Source organism: Penicillium brevicompactum (assembly GCF_028827555.1).
Source record: "Penicillium brevicompactum strain IBT 35665 chromosome Unknown utg000001l_segment0_segment1, whole genome shotgun sequence".
Classification (NCBI taxonomy): Eukaryota; Fungi; Ascomycota; class Eurotiomycetes; order Eurotiales; family Aspergillaceae; genus Penicillium; species Penicillium brevicompactum.
Window position 1 is genome coordinate 388,332 of NW_026623204.1, and position 17,549 is coordinate 405,880.

The window sequence follows — 17,549 nt, forward strand, 5'->3', positions numbered from 1 at the left end:
AGTTCTCCGCATACTTATTAGTACTCTCCCTGATCTTAAATCTGGGACTCCGTACTCCATACTCCACACTCCTCACATCATACATCCATGGATTGCACCTTGTATAGCGGTCCCGATGCCCGATAGGAGATCCCGGCTGAAAGGAAAAACGTCATACAATCAACGATATTCCCATCGGACAATTTCTGGACTTTGCATCTTTTCTGTATGGCCTACGACCCACACTCCTTGACGGCGAATTCCGATCATGCCTCCCAACTCCTCCGTTCGTTCTGCCGCATTCCCCCTGATAGAACCTGGTATTGATCCCTCACAGCACTCAGACCCTCAGCAAACGTCTCCAGACCCTCGCCGATCGTCGATTCCCGCCCCTGTGGAGACCGATGCCCATGATGACAATGTAAACTTCCTGCGATCGCGTCCAGCTCTCTTCAACCCGTCATTACCCTCCTTGAGCCGCCACCGTCGCCGTCGTTATCCCGTCAACCTCCCAACCGAAACCGATCGCATGGAAGTGGAAGACACAAACAACCAGCGCACTTCTGTCGAGCTCAATCGTCGCATCCCTATCGTCCGCTCACCACAAGAATCAACCATGCCGAACTACGAGGGCCGAGGGCCCAACTCTCGCTCCCTGTATGGCTGGGCACCCGGATCAGATGAGGAGGATGGTGGCGCGCGTGAGGAATCGGAAGATGATCAAGTGCAGCCATTTCTCCATACCGTTTCAAGCCGCACAGCACCCACACGACCTCCGCGACATGAACTTCCGGGCCCCGCGCAACTTGTACCCCAGGAAATCATCAACCAGCAGCGAGCACGAACGCCGATCACCGCCATGGCCGCCTTATTACAATCTGCGAGACGTCAACCTCGACTAGCAAGAACTCGCACCCTGGAAAATTATCTCCTGGATCGATACGCCGATCACACAGACCATGAACAAGAACCGGATAATGAGCATGCGGTGGCGTCTGCATCTCGCGCATACCGCTATCGCCCCTCATATCAGTCCGACTCACAACAAACCACCCACACACACAACGACCTTCGCGCCCGCGCCGCCGCTCATCGCCAGTTACAGTCGGATGGTCAGTCAAGTGATATTCTGAAAGAAACAATAAGCTACCTCGATCGCCTCCGATATTCAAACTCCCTCGAAGAGAGTATGCTCGCCGCCGCCGACAGTCGGTTACCGATCTCTATGGACAACAAATCGTGGCGAGATACCGATTTCATCCTCTACACACCCAACATCGCACCCCCGGCAGCATGCTCATGGCTTCGTTCAGGCATGGCTTTCTCGGGATCCCAGCGTGCCGCGAGCGCCGGATCCTCCCTACTATCGCAACGAGTCTCCAGTCCGCAAACACCCAGCGAACCCGTCATTGTGAATGGAAGTGAAAGCAACCCCCGGGTAAGCGTTTCTACCACGAGCGGTCGCCGATACACAGCCAGCCATCGCGACGAGAATTGGCCTGTCAAGGTCACCATACATCATATCAACGAGGAGGAGATGACACTGTCTGGGACCATGGAGGCGTACAACATCCCCGACAAGACCTCACCCACGCACGACGCACACATTGTGACATTCTTGGAGGGTGAAATCATCGACTTCAACAAGCACACACTGGAAACCAAAAATTTCAAAGCGGATGCCGATATCGATAGTACATACTGGCGAGAACTGCAGCCTTTCAAGGATCTGACAGATGCCGAAATGGCCCGCAACCTTGTCAGCCGAAAATGGATCACGGAAGAATTGTCCAGAGGGTGGATCCTGATGAGATGGAAGGGTAAGTACAAATCTGTATCATGGCTCTTCTCGCGCGCTAACATGCCTAGAACGATGCTTCATCACACCCACCGATGCTCGACAAGGTCTAACCATTTCCGGATTCTATTACATCTCTCTCCGGCGCGAAGACGGACAAATTGAAGGTCTATACTATGACCCCGGAAGTTCACCATATCAACAGTTGTCCCTGAAGCCAGAGACGACGAAAATGGTTCGCCCTGCTTATGACTTCCGTTAAGGCGACCTGTGCATATCTTTTTTTAGTGTTTGTTTTGGTTCAGAATAATCTTCTGGCCTCCGTTACTCTCGGCTGTCTTTACTTGGTGTTTGGGAAAACGTCAGACGGTCTCTGACTCAGCCTTTTGCATAGCTGGTGGTGTTTTCTTGTCATTTATGTTATGTTGGTGTTCTTTTCGTTGGAGACAGTCAAGTCACTGTTCTATTTTCCCTACTGTCGAAGCTTTATGCGCTTCACGGTGGCTTTTAGGTTGTTTGCTTATATGTGAATATTGTTTAATTCCCATCTCTTTCTGATCCAATGTGGTCATGTTTGGGGGAATAAGGACATGGTGCTTTTCGAGGCAATTTGAAACTCATGCTAGTTCAATTTCACTGATACCATTATGTTACTGTACAGAGCTCTCCAGCTCACTCTGAGATGTAGTCAAAGGGAATGTTCCAAGTTTGGAGGTTGACAAGAAATATCAAATCACAGGCCGGCGGAAAACCTTGGAAGTATTCTCCCTCGTACACCTGAATGATTGACCACAGCCAATAATCCTCCGGGGCCTCTCACCTAAATCAAAGCCGATCCAAGCTAGGCAAGTCCATAGAAGGTACAGAGTATGCGCTTCCCATAGATCCGTATAACGCGGGGCCCCGCAAATCCTGTTCCTGGCGTGGCATTACGGGTTCAAACTAAATCCCGATTTCATCGCGGCGAATACACCAATCCCGATATCTTGAGCGCCTAATCTCGGTCTTGATATCCAATCCAGTGATGATTTCGGCTAGACTTGGTAGATTTGGCTTGGAACTGTGCTGGCAGTACGGAGTAAACGCGGCTCGGGATCAACTACTGCTTTACACCAGGACATCATATATCTATCTATCTGCGGTGAATGACAACCTCGGAGGCATCGATTGGAGATATGCCATTGGTAGGAGTATTGGCTTTCAGAAAGACGGCTGGCTTTATGGGGTCCCGGCAGTGCATAGCGGGCAGGGGATGACTGTCAAGGATTAGTACCCGGAAGACGACAGCGCCTGAGACATTCCACTGAATACAACAATATTACACCGGGGTCTTATGCAGACTGATATGGTAGGCATCTTTATTAATTCCAGATCCGATCTATGAATTTGTGTGGACTATGACAACGACTCGAGGAGGGTTAGACAAGCAGTCTCACATCGTTGTCCCCAGCTTTACCTGTTCGGTATAGGTCATTAATGACATCAACATGCAGAGATGGTTCTCAGCAAGCGGCAGCGATTGGCTTAGTGGTGCATATTGATTGCTTTCAGCTGCGTGATGCCCACCCCCGAAAAAAGAAAAGAAAAATAACAGAGGGCAAAAACAGCGAGCGATGGATATCCTCGCTTGCAGATACCGATCGTCATAAGTTTTAGGGCTACTACCATATACTCCGTAGGCCAATCTTGAGTTAAACGTAATGAAAAGCAGATTAACTGAGATAGCACGTTGAAACCATCCCCGCATCTTCAGGAATTAGTCTTTAATCCTTAGCTTCGAGACCGCGTGGACTTACCCGATGGAGTATACTATCGGAGTTGGAGAATCGATATGGTCTCTTGACTGCGGCGGGTTGCTTATCTCCTAGCACATGTGCTTCAGCTCATGTGGGGCGATGGAATACCGAACTAATATTTAGTCTCTGATCTCTCCCTGCTACCTTCAATTGCTCAACATCATGCATTGGCACTTCTCTCTCCTGGCAGCTGCTGCGGGCTGCGTCGTGCAGCCTGTTTTTGGTGTGCCTCACCAAGCTCAGCAAGGAACATGCAAAAAGACCAAAGTCGCAATTCTGTAAGAACGAAGATATTTCTCGGGGTTTCTAATACTAACACACTGAAGGGGAGGTGGTGTTGCCGGAATCACTGCTGCGGTTTGTTTTTCCACCCCTTGTTACTCTGACCACCACTGACATCCCAAAAGCAAGCATTGACCAACGCGTCCGTACATGATTTCACGATCATCGAATACCGCGATACCATTGGAGGTCGAGCTTGGCATAAACCATTCGGCAAAGATAAAGATGGCAAGCCGTATAACATTGAAATGGGTGCCAATTGGGTATGGGCGCCTCAAATCCCTCCGAACACACTGCTGACAGACATAGGTCCAAGGTCTTGGGAATCCAGGAGGAGCGCAAAACCCAATCTGGGTCTTGGTGGGTCTCAGAAATATCTTCGGTCGAACACAAGCTTACTTCAAACAGGCTCAAAAATACGGGCTGAAGACCCACTACTCAAATTATGATAACGTATCCACTTACAACAAGGATGGTTACTCTGATTATAGCCACCTGCTCGATCTCTACGAGGATGCATATGACGTTGCTAGTCAGAACGCTGGTGAAATTCTCACGCAGAATCTCCAAGACCAGAATGCGAAATCGGGCCTTGCTCTGGCGGGTTGGAATCCAAAGCCATTTGATATGGAAGCGCAAGCTGTTGACTGGTGGTCATGGGGAAAGCAAGCCTGCTTGAAAACTGCGTGCTGTGATACTAACATCTGCATCAGATTTTGAGGATGCCTATTCCCCCTGGAGAGCTCTCTTGTCTTCGGCTGTGCAGGCGATAACTTGACCTCAAATTATTTCAGTGATCACGATAACTTCGTGCTTGATCAACGCGGTTTCAACATCATATTCAAGAAGATGGCCTCAAATTTCTTGCGCAAGAATGACCCACGTCTTCTTCTGAACACTCAGGTCACCAACATCACCTATACGGACGACGGTGTGACTGTCCTCAACAAGGACGGCAGCTGTGTCGAAGCAGATTATGCAATCGTCACATTCTCACTGGGTGTTTTGCAAAACGACGCAGTCCAGTTCTCGCCCAAGCTTCCCGACTGGAAGCAGGAGGCCATCCAGAAGTTTACCATGGGAACCTACACCAAGATCTTCTTCCAGTTCAACGAGACCTTCTGGCCCTCAGAGACTCAATATCACCTGTACGCTGACCCAGTCACCCGCGGCTGGTACCCGATCTGGCAGTCCCTCTCCACCCCGGGATTCCTCCCAGATTCCAACATCATCTTTGTGACCGTCACCAACGAGTTCGCCTACCGTGCCGAACGCCAGACAGACGAAGAAACCAAAAAGGAAGCCATGGAAGTTCTGCGCAAAATGTTCCCGGAGAAAGAGATCCCCGAGCCAACTGCTTTCATGTACCCACGCTGGACCCAAGAACCCTGGGCCTACGGTAGTTATTCCAACTGGCCTCCCGCGACGTCTCTGGAAATGCATCAAAACTTGCGTGCCAACGCTGGTCGAGTTTGGTTTGCCGGTGAGGCCACCAGCCCGACCTTCTTTGGTTTCTTGCACGGTGCATACTTCGAGGGTCTGGATGCTGGTCGACAAATTGCGGCTATTATGCAGAACCGATGCGTCAATGCCAACTCTACTAAGTTGAGGGAATGTGGACCTCGCAAGCATTACGAGACCCTGCATGGCACTTCGCCTTACTCGGACTATACTATTCTCAATGGCTGGGCGGTGGATAGTTTCATTGATACTAACAGCGACTAAGCTGGAGTGTGTAAGCACAGTATAGAGAGTTCCGATCTATAGTAAAACATAGATTTTGGGTTTTTCATGAAATATTGTGCCTGCATGTAGACACGTTGGTTTTGATCTTTGAAGATGTAGATTTTCTCCAATCAAAGTGCGGCTGGAGTCATCGGTTTGACTTTTGGGCTTTGGGACCCGTGTCATAGCCGAATCTCGATCAAGTGTTTAAGACAGAACTAAATGCCCTTATTGGAACATCTTACTTTTTCCTCGCAACATCGGCCCATAAGCCCTTAGTACAATTGGAATCGGAATCATGATTGCAGCAAGACAACCTAGCAAAGTGCCAGCCCATTGGATTCCCATATTTTGGAACATTTGTCTCGAAAATAAAGGAAAGCCTGCGGCCACCCCTGATCGGAGGATGATATTGGCAGCAACGGCTGAAGCAGCGCTATATCCATTTCTGTTAGATGTATTGTGACAAAAATGGCTCTCTAATGGAACGAGGGACTCACATCGGCAAATAAGAGTCGACAATGTAGTTGAAGCATGGAAGGAAAATGCATAGAACCCCAAATCCTATGAAAATACCGGCGGCGGCGGGTGCAGCCCAATGTATGTTGGAGGTAAACCCGGTCCATCCGAACCTGAATTAAGTTAGCAATCTGTTTCTGAACGTAATATTAAACAACCTACCAGAATAGGCCAATGGTAAAGACAGGCGCCCCCAGGAGTGTCGGGCCGAGGCGCCACTCTGGCACTGGCACACCCTTGTTTTCTGCAAGCCTCTTTGCGTAAGGCACTTGCCTCGACACGATGAATGTGCAAGCAAGTCCCACGCCAATAATTAACCCGATAAACATAAGCCCAGCGATACCAGGGGTCATCCCATACACGCTTTCGAAGACGTACGGATATGCCTCAAGGAGCGCGTACACAAGTCCATAAATGAAGGACATGTATAGCGAGACCACAAGGATGATCGGCTCCATGAATAGCAGCTTCAACGGACGTGTGAAGTACTTCTCCACAAGACTTGAGAAATCAAGCTCTACCTTCTCTTGTCTCGCATGTATACCCCAATGACCGGACTCTTTGCGAATACGTGCGGCTTTTGCCACGAGTAGACAAGGAGGGAATGTCTCATCCAAGAAGAAGATACTCAACACGCCATTAGCCAGACTCATGATGGCAGGTATGTAAAGCGTCCATCGCCAACCTAGTTGACTTGACGCAATGAATCCACCGACGAACGGAGCCATGAACGGGCCCACAAATACTGTTAAAGCATAGTAGGAGATCGCTGCGCCGCGAGTTGAGTTGTTGTACAAGTCTGCCAGTACTCCAGGGACGACAGTAAGCTGGCTTGCTCCACATACGCCAGCGAAGAATCGGCAGATGATTAAAGTTTGTATATCTTTTGCGACCGCTGATGCAATGGTAAAGATGCCGCCTCCTATCATTGCAGCTGTCAATGGCCATTTTCGTCCTTTTAGCTCAGATGCTGGGGCCCAGATGACGGGGCCAAATGAAAAGCCTAGGACGTAGAGGGTTGTCCCCAGCGTTCCAACAACAGAGCTGACACCGAAAGCTTGACTTGCTTTATCGATGCCTGGCGCAAAGACTGCACTTGTGAGTGAGACTATAAATGTCCCTGAGCAGACAAGAATGGAAATAAACAATCTATCGCAAAGTACGTTAGTCGACTGTCAAGATGTTTCCCTCCTTTGGGGTATTCCTACTTACTTCAGAGAGAGTCTCCAGTTCTGGGGGTGCTGAGGATCATCAGGCCCATCGAAGTCTACAACGTAATTTTCCAAGGCCGGGAGAGGTGCTGGGAATGGCCTATCGGCACCCAGTGGTGAATTCTCATACATTTCGGGCACACTGAAATGATTAGAGATCTTGTCGATGGGAATGATCTGACCTGGCTGGGCCCAGGCACATTATTGTCGGTTGGATGAACGGTCGGTGTATCAATGAGTCCTCAAAGTGAGTCATTACAAAGTATTTAGGACTGGACATGGGTTTTGAGAGACTCTATGGAAATTGCGGAAGATGCGGCAAAAGCAGTCAGGTCTGTATTGGGTTGCGCGTCGGATATTGCGGATCGGGGAAACAATGTAGAAGTACAAGTAGTAGATCGCACGTTCCACACTGTTTGGAAGAATTGGTTTTCTTCAATCTGATTTCTTCTCTTCTTGATCGATGATACTTATTAAATATGAGTAATCAAATAAATAAAACTACTTTTCGTAAAGCCTTGGAAAAGTCTAACACGACGAATAGTCCCCGTCTACCCGCCTGGTGGTAATTCTATCATCCGGATCCACCAAGTAAGCTTGAATTGTCCATCATGTCCGCATTGAGGAATTGATCAAGGTCTACTTTTTGTAGGCCAGGGAGATCAGCCACAAGAGCGCCCAGCCATGAATATTCTTCGGCGCTTGCGTTCTCTTGAGTAGGTGGCTCTAGCGGGCCCTGTTCCGTTTCCAGCTCCAGGGACTGATTGAAAATGGCGATATCATCTTTCCGGCGCTGCTGATGAAGCATTACAAGCAAGCGAGCAGCACTCCACGCTTCCCTCATGCTGTCTGTGTCATAAGTGGAGGCAACAAGCTTCAGTGTCTGCATAGCTTCCGGAAGCATTGACAAAGATGGCCGTGTGTCCATGACGAGCAGAACGCAGGTGATTTGGAAAGGTACATTTGCCATTTGATGCCAGGGAGTACAGTTTGTCACCATTGTGCGTGAGCAACTGAGACCTCTTTTGAAGAGATCGAGAACTCTCTCCGCTATGTGAGAGGGGATATCAAAGTTTTGCGTGTGGATTCTTCTCAAAATGCACAGGGCAAGGTTGCACTGCGCCATGATAGAGGGCGGTTCTTTATGAACACCATCTAGAGTCTTAGAAAGTGTCGCTTCTAGATCCACTTCCTCTTCCTTTGACTTTCCAGGATCGAGACTGGCGGATACAGGCAGAAGGCCCAGCACCTCGTGGGTGAAATCCCCCGGCTTGACTGATGGGGGGAATGGCAGGTCATTCTTTTGAAAAGACACCCGGGACAGACCAAGGTCATAAGAAGTCCACATGTTCAAGTGTTGGGCTACCCCAAAGAGCCTCCTTCTGATATCTGGATCACATCCTGTGGTGCTGCTGCGTGGAAACACCGAATCGGCGGACTCTAGATGGAATCCGGCGGCCTCAACCAGGTGCATCAATCTTGAACTCGTCATCCAAGTAGCATGGGGCAAGTCTGTCATTCGCATATAGATAACGCGCAGCGTCCATCCGGTGAGCAGATCTACTGGAGGTACGCCGGTCAACACATGTAGCTCTAGTGTTGCGCATGCAGATCCGACCAGGTGGATCTCGGTCATGGTCATGTTCCGTTGAGAGAACAGACAGCCTAGCGCAGCAACGCCGCCCAGTACACAATCGTATAAGCTGCTGACCGAGGTTGAGTTCCATCGTGCTGTTAATCGCTCAAAGAAATGAGAGGGGTCGATAAACCCATAACAAGGATGCAGTTTGTCGAAGTAGATTTGGGCAAGACTCCTCATATGTCCCAGTGATGTAATGTCCGTAATTGACATGGCAGCAGTGACATTCCCAATTGGCGAGGACAGGTTTCGTTTGCCAATATTCCAGCCGAAAAGGCTAAGCTTGGGGGCTTTGCCAGGGTCAATCTTCAAGCCCATTTTGTGCACAAATGCAGCCCCCGAGTTAGCCTCGAGCCGCCGAACCACCCCGTGTGCGTCGCTTGGGTTTCTGTATGGAGAGCCAGGGCTCGGGGCAACCTCCGCGGGGGCCTCTTGATGCGTACGCCTCCGTCGTGGCTGGCGATCGTAGTAACAATCATAGTCCCAGTAACGGCAGGTATTGCAAGGCTCATCGCCATCGCATTTTCGCTTGCGCTCCCGACATGGCTCGCATGCGACTCGCGCGCGCTTGCGCTTCACTTCGAATTGCGACATGCTGTTGTTTGGGGAAGATATCCCGCAAGTTCCGGCGGCGGTCGGGATGGGCGGAAATTGCGGGAACAGTCAAACGGAGGTACTATGGTGAGAGAGAGACCTTGGGATACTGTGGAATTTTCCAGGTACATACCGCCTGAAAATTGACAATTAACAGTGTGACTCCCTTCCTTTCTTCGTTTGGCTCACATGCAAGCATTCTCCTTTGAGAAGCTTGAGATTGCTGTGATGATGTATGCTTGCGAAGCGGGTATTGCGGGGAATGCAGATGACGTCGATGATGCCTCGGTAATTCCAAGCAGTTGCTCAGGTTCCTTTCCTTTCAATCTTCCAACAGCACGCGATATTGATTCGAGGCCTTATCCTTTCACTGGAGGCACTCTCATATTCTCATCATGGCTCAAAGTTTGCTGTCTCGATACCCATGGGTATCCAGTCCATTCGTGGTCAGCGCCCCAATGAAAGTCATGTCCGGCCCAGCACTCGCTGTAGCCGTATCGCGCGCCGGCGGACTAGGATTTATCGGACCTGGCGCAAAGACACAAGACACAACCGAGGACTTGGAAAAAGCATCAACGCTCATTCGGGGCGCTAACACAATACCCACTACCTCTTCCGCTTTACCCGTCGGTGTGGGATACCAACTCTGGGCTGATGATGTTGGGATCGCTGTTGCAGCTATCGAAAAATATAGACCCTGTGCTGCTTGGCTATATGCCCCCAAGCAAGGGCCCGAAGATTACAACGATTGGTCCAGCAAGATCCGAAAAGCCTCTCCTGAAACCCAGATTTGGATCCAGATTGGCACGCTGAAAGAAGCGAAGCAGCTTCTCCAGATATCAGAGCGACCAGATGTTGTTGTAGTACAAGGTGCCGAGTCTGGGGGCCATGGTCGGGTGAATGACGGCATGGGATTGATGTCATTGCTCCCTGAAGTGGCAGATGCCATGGCAAACAGCCGGATTCCTCTGTTTGCGGCCGGCGGCATTGCCGACGGGAGAGGCGTTGCTGCGGCAATTTGTCTTGGTGCCTCCGGTGCAGCGATGGGAACTCGTTTCCTGGCTGCTACCGAAGCGCGCATTAGTCGGGGTTATCAAGATGAAGTCGTGCGTGCGTCTGATGGCGCGGCCTCAACAACCCGTACGCTGTTGTACAACCATCTTAGAGGAACATTTGGGTGGCCGAAAGAATACAGCCCTCGCACTATTGTGAATCAATCTTTTGTTGAGCAACAGCAAGGAAAGTCTTTTGAGGAACTCCAAAGGCTTCATGATGAAGCTGCTAAGGCGGGTGATAAGGGCTGGGGTCCCAGTGGTCGACTTGCAACATATGCTGGTGCGTCAATCGGACTGATACACGATGTCAAGAGTGCGGCAGATATTGTTCGTGAGACTCAAAATCAGGCGCTTCAGAGGCTTCAGCTACAAGCCCCCCTCAAGAATTAAACCAATTCAACCCTCTCTCCCAGTCAGTAGGATCTTTGATATCGCAATGGGGGAATACAATGTTTCGAAGGTTATTCTCAGTCCTTGATGGAACGTAGCATATAACGCCATGTGGTGGTTCGAAGGTTCTGTGGATCAATCATGGCAGACATTTCATTCCATTGCATCTCAAAGTTGTGGTTTCTGTCTGAACTGGAGCACTATCATGCTAAAAATAAAGTCAAAATAAAAAAAATCAAAAGTCCATCTCAAACGCTGCCATTCATACTATCAACTGCTGCTCGAATTTGAGCCTCATAGTCTCCGGTTCCAATCTCGTTCACGAGTGACCATCATCACTGACACTTTTGACTCAAGCAATTTCCGGAGCAACATTGGCTGTGAGACTGGCAGTTTAACTCCTTGAGTCCACAGGTGCCATCTCCTTCACAGTACACATTTCCCTCACTCTGAAGACTACACATCATATGCTCTGCGCAGGGGGAATTTGAAGAGCACTGCTTGCCGCGGACATCATCCACCTTCATGCAGACTTTCTCGGCGATAGAGCCTCCAGAAGGACCTGTGGCACGATACGGGCGGCACTCAAGACCGACAGCGCAGTTGTTGTTGTTGATGCAGGGAGAAAGCTCTCCTTTAGACTTGCATAAACCATTGCGACACACACTGTCAGGGCTGCATCCAGCGCTTGGGCTGTCACAAGCCCCAGCAGCCGGAGACTGCTGCTGACAAGTATTCGATTCATGAGAACAACTCAGGTTGTAGTTGGGGTGTGTAGCTCGACAAGCCTCGTCACTAGTACAAGTATCATATGAGCAGCTGCTTGCGCTCTTGGTCGAAGGACGATCACTTGTGAAAATATGCCCCTTCCTGTCAAGGGGAGATCGAGCTATCATGCACTTTATACTCTTGACCTGTCTTCCGACATCGTCGCCCTTGGTCTGTTTGAACAAATTCGCATGGGGACGAGTGAAGGTAAACATCTCATTTCCGCAGGAGTTGTCGCTGTATAGAATGAGCATTGAGGTCAATAGGTGATCCAATGTACACATACCTATAAATTATGCACATGTTGTCCTGAGAAGAGTCAGACGAACAAGGAACATAAATTGACCCAACATTCATCCGACTGGAGTTCAGTCAGCATGGCTCCATTGCAAAGGGCACAAGCACTTACTACTCGGGAACGCCGTCGAGGCTCATGCAATTTTCATCGAAGGAAAGTTCAATTCCTTTTCTTCCATTTCTCACGGCAAAATCACTTTCCTTGAAGATCATGGCCTACGCAAATGGTAAGTACTGTGACATTCAACAGAGGCGGCCGTGCGGCTAATCATACCTGTCCAGGATTAAGGACTGAAGGATCAGCGGCCAACGCCAATGGAAGGAATGCAAGAAGTTTGAAGAGGCTAGACATGTTTTTCCTCGTTCTAATGTACTGCAATGGTGGATTTCCTTGTCTTGATGATAGTTCATGGTGGGGAGGAGGGAGCTTTTTATATTAGAACCTGCTTATGAGCCCTCGGGCCGTTGGAGAAAAGATAGATCCTGACCCACCATTGATCCTCTACACTTCTTTCTCTAACACTCTGAAGTTACTTTCTCTCCTCATTATGTCTAGGTAGTTGATGGTGTTCGAGGTCTAAGTTCTCGTGGAATATGCTGTGTTGTCATACCTCCCGTGCTCTCGATTGGCCACTGCTGGTACTACGAACCTTGGAACAACGTTCAGTGGTCTGCCGAGGCCATTCCTTAAGTTTATTTGGTTTATAAACTGTGCGACAGACATCTGTTGTCGTTTCCGGGCTACATTGAAGCCCTGGAGGTCAGTTCAAATGCCTCGAGCGTGCAATCTTGGCGCATTTCCGCATCTCCGGATTCCCGGTGTGGTCAAAAATCCAGTTCCGTTGTTTAAACGTTGGTGATGTCTTAGTTTTGCCGTGGCACAGTTCGTTTATTGTCAATCAGTCCCAAGTCCGTTGGTGGTATCTCCAGGGCTCATCTCTCTAAATGGCTCGGATCTCGAGTCCCGAGGCACTCAGCAACTATGATCTTATGATCGAAGTCACTTCAAAGCTCATTCTATTGGAGCGCGGAAAACCTTGGAACACAACATCTTAATGGGTATCAAATATTATTCTAGAGCTGAAGGATTGCTGCTCACCCATCACCTATCAAATAAAAGCAAGGAATGTAGAATTTCACAAAGATCCCAAAAACTCCATCATCCAACTGTCATCTATCTGAGGCAAAGTCATTCCCGGAGGCAGGATATCATCAGACTGGACCATACTATCGGAGTTATCATTGGCACGTATTCCCCATAGGTCAGTTAACTTGGGCTCCCAATTACACTTCAGCGCTTCCATCATCCTCAGTCCCTTCTCGAGTACGTTGACCTCTTTTCCTTGGTCAAATTTGAGAAACTCTGGGTAGCATTTGATCGCCATGATGGCTTTGTTTAGATGTTCGAGTATGTTCACCGTATCTCGAACCACAGACTTGCTCCAAGTTGGGTCTTCCAGGATGGTGAGTCTGTATAGATTGAGGATGGCCCTTGCCCACTGGAAAAATATTATAGATGGCACTTTCATATATTCGACCGCCGCGAGATCTAGCCAAATGTCGAGCCAGGACTTTGTTGCTTGGAGAGAGGTGAATAAGCAGTCGAGACGCTGAAGATCAGGTAAATGCAGAATGGCGGAAGGCCCGAGGGCCATTTCATTGATTGTGAACTCGGCACTATGGAGGTACATTCGTATTGCTCCTTCGACGAACAGTTAGAGAGTTCATTGTGATTCTGCGAGGGAGTGACATACTGTTTTGTATCAAGTGTGGTGGTATTTGTTGCTTAACGGCGTCAAGCTGCATTTTGAGAGCACTCATATAAAAAGCTGGTGAGCTGATTGGCTCGCCGTCGCGTCGAAGTTGGTGCATTCTGTCCAGGACTAGGTATATCTTGACCAATACGACCAGTACCTCATCTTCTGGAGATTCTTTGGCGTCGGTGAGCACTGAGAGGCTTTCCTCCATTAGCGGCGTCCACCGCATAGCGTCGATTTTGGACATTGAACAGGCGGCGCTAATAGTACTGGTATTAGTATTCTCTGCGAAAAGAAATTGGACATAAATCGAGTACTGACCTGGATGAAATCAAGAAACAGCCCAGAACTGCCCTTCTCTCTTCGAGCGTTCTGATTCCAGATTCATTTCGCTTCATTCCAATGGCAAATTTGAAGTCTTGCATGATAGAGACCCCCCCTAGAGCGGATTGGTTGATACCTAACTCAGCGACTACCCCCATCAGGATATGCACATATGAGTTGAGAAAAGGCTTTTTTGAATATATGCCCCTGGCAGAGAATGACTGGTAAGTTGAAATTCAACAGCAGCATTCGTCGCGTTACTAACCATGCGATAAAGGTGATCATTCCAAGGAGAAGGTCCATACTCGCTTCAGGGTCAATCATCACTCTTTGGTGAATATGATTAGTGATTCTCTTGAAAGAATCACCCTTCTCCGTATTCTGAGGGGTGAGCACGTCCATTATGCAAATCCAGAAAAACGGAGATCTATCCCGCAACTGACCAGATGTCATGTCACGAGGAATATAGACGAACGGGAGATATTGCAGATGGTTGGTACGGAACTGGTTGAAGCACTCTTCAGCCATGGCGGGGGGATGCACAACAGAGATAAGATCTCATTGTGAGCAGGAACGTTATGCGTCGCAAATATTTCTTTATCGCCGGAGGAGGAAGGAGAAATGCTTGTAGGGGTGGGAACAATCCCTGATCTGGACGGTTCGAGGGTTTTGCCTTGGTGCTGCACCGGGTCTGTAGGTTCCCAATTCGATAGAACGGAGGCTGTGCTACCTTGCAGTCCAGGATATGTGGCCAACACATAATCCACTTTAGCCTCAAGCTTGGCAAATTTGGACGCCGATGATCGTTGGTTGGGCTTTCGAACGCTCTGTGTCGGCTGACATTCCTTACCTAGACGTTGGCATCTATGCGGGTCTTAGTCCCAGCTTCTATTCGGCCGGCATTACTGACCTTTCACAGCCACTACCTGAGGCAAGCAGCATGCACTTGCATTTGGCATGTGCACAATTCTGACACGCGCGTCCATACGGTGCAGGGGTTCCACCTGAAGGTCGAGCGGGTTTCATGCCGATGTCCGTCGGGTGAGATTCGGGATTGAGAGAGTGGATATATGGGGCGTGAAACCCTGTGGACGAAAGAGAACTAGTAGTGGCCAATATCGATCCCAACGATCTACTGACATGAATGAGAAGTCTGACACAGAAGAAGCGGACATCCAAGGAAGCTCAAGAAACAAAGAAACAAAGAAACACGGACGGGATTGGAGCCAACTCCGCGTTTCCTCCAAAGTGACGTCTTGGCGCGCTTACTCATTCTAGCCCTAAGCACTTGAATTGCCCAGGTGGAAACCAAGTTGTCAATAGATGACCGGGTAAACAGTTTGCACCGGCTCCAATTGACCTGTGTGTTAAGTAAATCTTGAAGCTTGTCTTTGGTTCTCAAGACTGAGAGTCAGTAGAGGTCGTTGGAGATCAGTCGTAGCCACGAGGGGGCGCCATGGGTTGTCGTACACTAGAAGTGCATCCAGCTCCTTTACTTACTTTGCAAACCCCTCTTCGCAATCTTTTTCTCATTTTTTATCTTCTTGGGACCCATATTTCAGGTTCAATCAAGCCCGCCCTTCCGTATACGCTCGTCGTATCTTTGACGCGGCATTTACTGATCTAGCTTGTCAGAGCTATAAATTTGATCGAGCAAAGTAAGCTCCACGGTCAACTGCAGGAGAGAAATAAGGACAGACAGACAGAAAACAAGGATCTTGATATGACTTACTTGACCGGAATCAAACTGGTACTGTTGAGATTGGGGTTGCCCTTAATGTGTTCCTGTTGTTTCTAGACACCATAGTTCTCAGAACTGTGAGCCAACAGCCGCCTGAAACAGACTACATGCTAACAGCCCGAAGGCTATTCCTTCGAGGATTTAGAAAGGTATGGGAACTCATCCTCGATTGGCGATGCGTTTACACAACCCATCGCGGGTCCGATCTACGTCAAATACCGCGCCAAGGTGAATGCATCATTGCGATATCACTTTACTTGTCGGATTTCAAGGGTAACCCCGCACAGCAATCTTATCTTGTTTTCTATCTTGTCTTTTAAATTGGCTCACTCATCTGCGTATTAAGCAATTCATCCGTCGTGTTGATCGTTGGAAGAGTCATTGCTGGACTAGATTCTGCGGGTCCATACTCGGCGTGCGTCGACGTCGACTCCAACCAGATGACCCAAGCTGACATTGCCATACAGAATCTACTTTTCAACAGGGAGATCCCACTAGGCATGCCCATGTTGGTGTTCTTCCGTACCCTCTTGGTTGGAAAGACATTCGCGTCACAACCCCTGCCTCTTGGACCGAGCAGATTGAGCTGGGAGTGGCTGACGAACATACTGCGTAGGAGCAAGTGGAATCGGCGAAGTCACATTGAGCTTTGAAACACCCGAAATGCACATTACAAGTCAAATGTAACCGGATTGGTCTACATTCTACAAGGATCTCATGATTGTTTGTTGATTGTCAAGTAGACAAGTCCAATGGTATTGGTGTCGCACACCCGAGCAAACGGGGCACGACATAAGACTGAGTAAATCGCGGGATCCAACACAGAGATATCACATTCCACCTAAGCCAAACGATCCATCCCAATTGATCCCAACCACAACCCCGTCACCCCGACACCTGACTACTCACAGCCTGCGTAGACATAATCTACTGCTCGGTCTGGAAGTAGTTGAGGAGGACAGAGCGCTCCTGGGACTCCTCACCCCAATCCTTGACAACGACGCAAGAGCAGTTGACAACCTTGCGGGCGTTACCCTCCTGGTCGAGAGTGCCTGTATAGAATTAGCGATTGTCCAATTTCAGAACCGACTAATAGGACATAGAACTTACAGAGACCGACCCACTCGCCGAGCATCTTTCCATCGGGAACCTTGATGAGGGGGATCTTGTGCTCAGAGCAGAGAGCGACGACGAGCTTCTTGTAAGCCTCCTCCTCGCAGCCCTCGTTCAGGACACACATGTGGGCCTCGCGGCGGTCGAGAGCCTTGGCGGCCTCACGGAGACCACGGGCAAGACCGTCGTGGATGAGGGAGATGCGCAGAACACCCTTGAGGGCGTCCAGGACGGACATCTGGCCAGAGCCGGCATCGGCAGAGACCTCGACCTCGTCGGCAGGGGCGATGGGGGATGTGGGCTCTTCTCCGTCCGACTGTTGATGCGAGTTAGTATGCTTTCTTGGTTGTGTGGTGAGAGAGGCTTGATCGAGGCAGTGAGGCTTGGATTCGAGGTGTAATCGGCGACAGCGAACCCCGCAAAGTTGCTATCGTTGCATGTCGAATCCAATCTCAATTGTCACAGATCTGGGTGTGAGGGCATGGTAAAGTGTATTTGGCGGTAGACATACCATTTTGATTGCTGTTTATGCTTGCGGATGATCCTCGAAGAGAAGTTGAA

At 49.3% G+C, this 17,549-nt stretch overlaps 8 protein-coding genes across 8 annotated transcripts; 3 read left to right on the forward strand and 5 right to left on the reverse strand.

Annotated features, from left to right (window-relative positions):
- Nucleotides 1–247: 247 nt before the first annotated feature.
- N7506_002591 (GID4/VID24 family protein) lies at nt 248–2,039 on the forward strand (the record flags this gene model as incomplete). The annotated part of the gene is made up of 2 exons (XM_056951886.1): nt 248–1,799; nt 1,849–2,039. 2 exons carry the CDS (start codon nt 248–250, stop codon nt 2,037–2,039), a joined length of 1,743 nt encoding a protein of 580 aa, XP_056815037.1.
- A 1,696-nt stretch (nt 2,040–3,735) lies between these two features.
- N7506_002592 (uncharacterized protein) lies at nt 3,736–5,580 on the forward strand (the record flags this gene model as incomplete). Its single annotated transcript, XM_056951887.1, has 5 exons — nt 3,736–3,851; nt 3,900–3,930; nt 3,981–4,118; nt 4,165–4,546; nt 4,622–5,580. The coding sequence occupies 5 exons, from the start codon at nt 3,736–3,738 to the stop codon at nt 5,578–5,580; spliced, it is 1,626 nt and encodes a 541-aa protein (XP_056815038.1).
- A 228-nt stretch (nt 5,581–5,808) lies between these two features.
- N7506_002593 (MFS transporter) lies at nt 5,809–7,442 on the reverse strand (the record flags this gene model as incomplete). Its single annotated transcript, XM_056951888.1, has 4 exons — nt 5,809–6,028; nt 6,081–6,212; nt 6,262–7,248; nt 7,312–7,442. 4 exons carry the CDS (start codon nt 7,440–7,442, stop codon nt 5,809–5,811), a joined length of 1,470 nt encoding a protein of 489 aa, XP_056815039.1.
- Nucleotides 7,443–7,884: 442 nt separating this feature from the next.
- N7506_002594 (uncharacterized protein) lies at nt 7,885–9,543 on the reverse strand (the record flags this gene model as incomplete). The annotated part of the gene is made up of 1 exon (XM_056951889.1): nt 7,885–9,543. One exon carries the CDS (start codon nt 9,541–9,543, stop codon nt 7,885–7,887), a length of 1,659 nt encoding a protein of 552 aa, XP_056815040.1.
- Nucleotides 9,544–9,938: 395 nt separating this feature from the next.
- On the forward strand, nt 9,939–10,988 carry N7506_002595 (nitronate monooxygenase; the record flags this gene model as incomplete). Its single annotated transcript, XM_056951890.1, has 1 exon — nt 9,939–10,988. The coding sequence occupies one exon, from the start codon at nt 9,939–9,941 to the stop codon at nt 10,986–10,988; it is 1,050 nt and encodes a 349-aa protein (XP_056815041.1).
- A 335-nt stretch (nt 10,989–11,323) lies between these two features.
- Nucleotides 11,324–12,405, reverse strand: N7506_002596 (uncharacterized protein; the record flags this gene model as incomplete). Its single annotated transcript, XM_056951891.1, has 4 exons — nt 11,324–11,993; nt 12,043–12,117; nt 12,166–12,269; nt 12,328–12,405. 4 exons carry the CDS (start codon nt 12,403–12,405, stop codon nt 11,324–11,326), a joined length of 927 nt encoding a protein of 308 aa, XP_056815042.1.
- Nucleotides 12,406–13,189: 784 nt separating this feature from the next.
- Nucleotides 13,190–14,662, reverse strand: N7506_002597 (uncharacterized protein; the record flags this gene model as incomplete). Its single annotated transcript, XM_056951892.1, has 4 exons — nt 13,190–13,755; nt 13,808–14,070; nt 14,132–14,341; nt 14,400–14,662. 4 exons carry the CDS (start codon nt 14,660–14,662, stop codon nt 13,190–13,192), a joined length of 1,302 nt encoding a protein of 433 aa, XP_056815043.1.
- A 2,140-nt stretch (nt 14,663–16,802) lies between these two features.
- Nucleotides 16,803–17,502, reverse strand: N7506_002598 (40S ribosomal protein eS12; the record flags this gene model as incomplete). Its single annotated transcript, XM_056951893.1, has 3 exons — nt 16,803–16,927; nt 16,986–17,304; nt 17,500–17,502. 3 exons carry the CDS (start codon nt 17,500–17,502, stop codon nt 16,803–16,805), a joined length of 447 nt encoding a protein of 148 aa, XP_056815044.1.
- Nucleotides 17,503–17,549: the final 47 nt, after the last annotated feature.